The 4413-nt window shown below is 50.9% G+C and overlaps 1 protein-coding gene across 2 annotated transcripts in view; it reads left to right on the top strand.

Annotated features, from left to right (window-relative positions):
• Nucleotides 1-4413, top strand: part of ECEL1 (endothelin converting enzyme like 1) — a 61397-nt gene that overhangs the window by 36960 nt on the left and 20024 nt on the right. For both annotated transcript variants that reach the window (XM_015825242.1, XM_015825241.1), the window contains exon 6: nucleotides 543-765. In XM_015825242.1, coding sequence (XP_015680728.1) covers nucleotides 543-765 — 223 coding nt within the window. The remainder of the gene's footprint in view (nucleotides 1-542; nucleotides 766-4413) is intronic.

The following is a 4413-nucleotide window of genomic DNA, read 5'->3' as shown; positions in this document are numbered from 1 at the left end:
GGATGGATGGATGGATTGGAGGGAGGGAGGGAGGATTGGAAAGAATGCAGGCAGGAGTCCCTGCCCTGCTAGATTTCTTCATGCAAGGAATCTTATAGGGAAACAACATTCCACTCTGTAATCTCAAAGGATCAGGAACAACTGAATGGAACTGATCATCCAAAATTCCCCACGTACACCCATCCACTAAACCAGGAATACAGGCCAGTTGCCAAGTGTCTGAATTTTGATCAGATGAACCTGGCGATGCTGCAACGCTTCTAAGCATTACAAAAAGGTCACGATTCCCTTTTTTCCAGCGCTGTTGTAACTTCAAACGGTCCCTAAACTGACTGTTGTAAGCCGAGGGCCCTACCCGTCGGTGTAAATTTGTCCAACTTCACAATTTGCCCACTTGGATTTTTTTTTTAAACGATGAACCCGAATAGGTGTGGGTTAGGGTTGGGGAATTCTGGGAGTTGAAGTCCACGGGCCTTCCGAGTGGCCAGGATTGCCCACCCCTCCCGCGCTAAATCCCTCTTCTCATGTTCCTTCCGCTCCAGGATCCTTCACAACTACATGTTGTGGCGCATCGCGGTGGTGCTGAGCGAGCATCTCTCCACCCCGTTCCGGGATGCCATCCACGAATTCGCCAAGGAGATGGAGGGGGCCGAGAAGCCGATGGAGCTGGCCAAGACCTGCCTCAGTCAAGCGAACAAGCATTTTGGAATGGCGTTGGGGGCCCTGTTTGTGGAGGAATATTTCTCCTCTACCAGCAAGGCCAAGGTAAAAGCCTACGGCAGAGGAAGGTCCACGGGAACCCAGATTTGATCACCTGAGGGTGCACCATCCCCGAAACGCCCGACCCAGGATCCTCTGGGCAGCCAGGGCTCAGATCCTCATCATTTTTATTTGTTGTTGTTGTTAGTCGCGAAGTTGTGTCCGACCCATCGCGACCCCATGGACAACGTTCCTCCAGGCCTTCCTGTCCTCTACCATCTTCTGGAGTCCATTGAAGCTCACGCCTCCTGCTTCAGTGACTCCATCCAGCCACCTCCTTCTCTGTCGTCCCCTTCTTCTATTGCCCTCAATCTTTCCCAGCATTAGGCTCTTCTCCAGTGAGTCCTTCCTTCTCATTGGGTGGCCAAAGTACTTGAGTTTCAACTTCAGGATCTGGCCTTCTAAAGAGCAGTCGGGGTTGATCTCCTCTAGGACTGACCGGTTTGATCACCTTGCAGTCCAGGGGACTCACAGGAGTCTTCTCCAGCACCATAGTTCAAAGGCCTCAATTCTTTGGCGCTCAGCCTTTCTTAGGGTCCCACTTTCACAGCCATACATTGCAACTGGGAAAACCATGGCCTTGACTATATGTACTTTTGTTGGCAGGGTGATGTCTCTGCTTTTTAGTATGCTGTCTAGATTTGCCATGGCTTTCCTTCCCCAGGAGCAAGCGTCTTTTAATTTCTTGGCTGCAGTCCCCATCTGCGGTGATCTTGGAGCCCGGGAAGATAAAATCTGTCACTACCTCCATTTCTTCCCTTCCCATCTATTTGCCAGGAATTGAGAGGGCCGGATGCCATGATCTTGGTTTTCTTAAGGTTAAGTTTCATTTTTATTTACGTATGTATTAAGAAAATCTATACGGCTGCCCGACTCACAGCGACGCCAGGCCGCTTGGAGAAATACAAGCAGTCCTCACCTTAGTGACCATTCAAAGTTACAACAGCACTGAAAATTACCGTTTTTCACACTTACGACCCTGGCAGCTCTCCCCACCGATCCAAACTCAGACACTCGGTAACCGACTCGTACTTAAAACGGTCGCAGTGTTCCCCCGGGTGTCAGGTGATCCCCTTTTGCGGTCTCCTTGAGAAGCGAGGTCAAGGGGGAAGGCAGATTCCCTTAACAACCCTGTTACCGCCATGATTTGCTTAACAACAGAGGCAAGAAAGGTGGTCAAACGGGGGGAAAATTCGCTTAAGAATTGTATCACTGAGCGGCGGAGATTTTGGGGCTGAATTGCGGTTGTAGGTGGGGGGATGACCTGTAAAATCCCAATATAAAACCCGATAAATCGCCTGGTGATGAGAATCAGACCGGCCACTTGACGGGCTCCCTCCCACTCTGGGGTCTCCAGACCCCTTGGCGAAGCTACATCCACAAGGCCTTGCAAAAGAGAACCAAAGGTGGGGTCAGTCTCTTCTCCAAGGGATGATGTTCCACAGGGAAGAAGTAATCATCATCATCATCATCATCATCATCATCATCATCATCATCATCATTTCTATCTAATAATAAAGTTGGAAGGGACCTTGGAGGTCATCTAGTCCAACCCCCTGCTCAGGCAGGAAACCCTACACCATTTCAGACAAATGGCTGTCCAGTCTCTTCTTTAAAACTTCCAGTGTTGGAGCATTCACCGCTTCACGAGGCAGGTTGTTCCACTGGTTAATTGTTCTAACTGTCAGGAAGTTTCTCCTTAGTTCCAGGTTGCTTCTCTCCTTGATTAGTTTCCATCCGTTGCTTCTTGTCCAGCCTTCAGGCGCTTTGGAGAATAGCTTGACTCCCTCTTCTTTGGGGCAGCCCCTGAGATATTGGAACACTGCTATCATGTCCCCCCTCGTCCTTCTCTTCATTAAACTAGACATACCCTATTCCAGCAGTCTTTCCTTATATTCATCATCATCATCATCATCATCATCATCATCGCACAGTCAGCCAGATGTTCAGACTGGATTTGACATTTTGTCTACCTATTGAGTCCTTACCAAGGACCTGGGATAGGCAGATGTGGATGTAATACCATCAAACATCCACATCTGCCTATCCCAGGTCCTGGGTAAGGACTCGATAGGTAGACAAAATGCCAAATCCAGTCTGAACATCTGGCTGACTGTGCGATGATCCATAATAATAATAATAATAATAATAATAATAATAATAATAATAATAATAATAATAATAATAATAATAAAGTTGGAAGGGATCTTGGGGGTCATCTAGTCCAACCCCCTGCTCAGGCATGAAACCCTATACCATTTCAGACAAATGGCTGTCCAATCTCTTCTTAAAAACTTCCAGTGTTGGAGCATTCACAGCTTCTGGAGGCAGGTTGTTCCACTGGTTAATTGTTCTAACTGTCAGGAAGTTTCTCCTTAGTTCTAGATTGCTTCTCTCCTTGATTGTGTGCTGCCCCACTTCACCCCCACCACCCCATGCATGTGTGGCAAGAGTTCTACAGGTGTTTATTCAAACCCAATAAACAGGTGCTCGGAAAGCGTCCCCGTTGTGCAGGCCAGGATTCCGAGCTCAGTACGGCAAGAGTCACTGGGTCACCAAGTCCAACGGGCATGCACAAAGTCCAGGAAAACAGTCCAGGAGTCTAAGAGGCCAGGATACACGGCACAAGCACACAAGGCACAGAACTGGGCCCCTTGCTCCATCAACACTCACTAGGGGCAGATCCATGACAAGGAGCCACCACAAAGAAGGCCCTTCTTCTTGGTCCCACCAGATAAGCGGTGGCGAACCTATGGCAGGCGTGCCAGAGGCGGCACTCAGAGCCCTCTCTGGGGGCACGTGCACCGTCGCCCCAGCCCCGCCTCCCCCCACAGCCCCCTCCTCACCAGCAGCCCCCCCCAGAGGAGTCACCCTCAGGCGCAGCCCATGTGGAGCAGCACAGCCAAGGACATGACAGCTGGGCAGCAGGGACAAGACTCCACCCTCGCGCCCCATTGCGTACAGATGCTGCTGCAGGGCACAGGCGGAGAAGGGGCCCGTAGCATTCCCTGCTCCACCCTCTGGTGGGTCAGGTAGATGTAACTGGGAAAAGACGGTCCTTCAAATAAACTAGCCTTAAGCCAGAGGTCCCCAACCTTTTAGGCACCAGGGACCGGTGCCACGGAGAAAGGTTTTTCCACGGACCGGAGAGGGTGTAGTTTTGAATACCGCCTGCATCCCAAGGATGAAGCTTTGCTTGTTTGTGCAGCCCACTTGCTGGCATGCTGTGAACCGGTACTGGTCCCCGGACCAGGGGTTGGGGACCCCTGCCTTAAGCCACGGAGGGCCTTGAAGGCACAACCAGCACAACCAGCACCTTGAATTGGACCCGGAAGCAAACGGGCAGCCGGTGCAATTCCCCCAAGAGATGTGGTGACGTGCACAAATCTGGACTTGCGCAAAACCACAAGGGCCGCTGCCTTGGGAATCAGTTGAAGCTTCCCGATACTCTTCAAGGGCAGCCCCATGCAGTAGTCAAGACAGAAGGTTATGATCTCCAGAGGTGAGGAGATTGGAGGAGCAAGACAAGGGTAGGGAACCCAGCCCATCCTGAGCGTGGACTGTTCAGCGCCGGGAGAGAGAGTGGCTTTCAAATCTTGGCACCGTCCGCGGATGTCGGAGGAATGGATCTCCGAAGAGTGATTAATGAGAGAG

This window comes from Protobothrops mucrosquamatus, unplaced genomic scaffold (assembly GCF_001527695.2).
Source record: "Protobothrops mucrosquamatus isolate PMUCROS unplaced genomic scaffold, P.Mucros_1.0 scaffold2557, whole genome shotgun sequence".
NCBI lineage: Eukaryota > Metazoa > Chordata > Lepidosauria > Squamata > Viperidae > Protobothrops > Protobothrops mucrosquamatus.
This window is presented reverse-complemented; position numbering and strand designations above follow the sequence as displayed.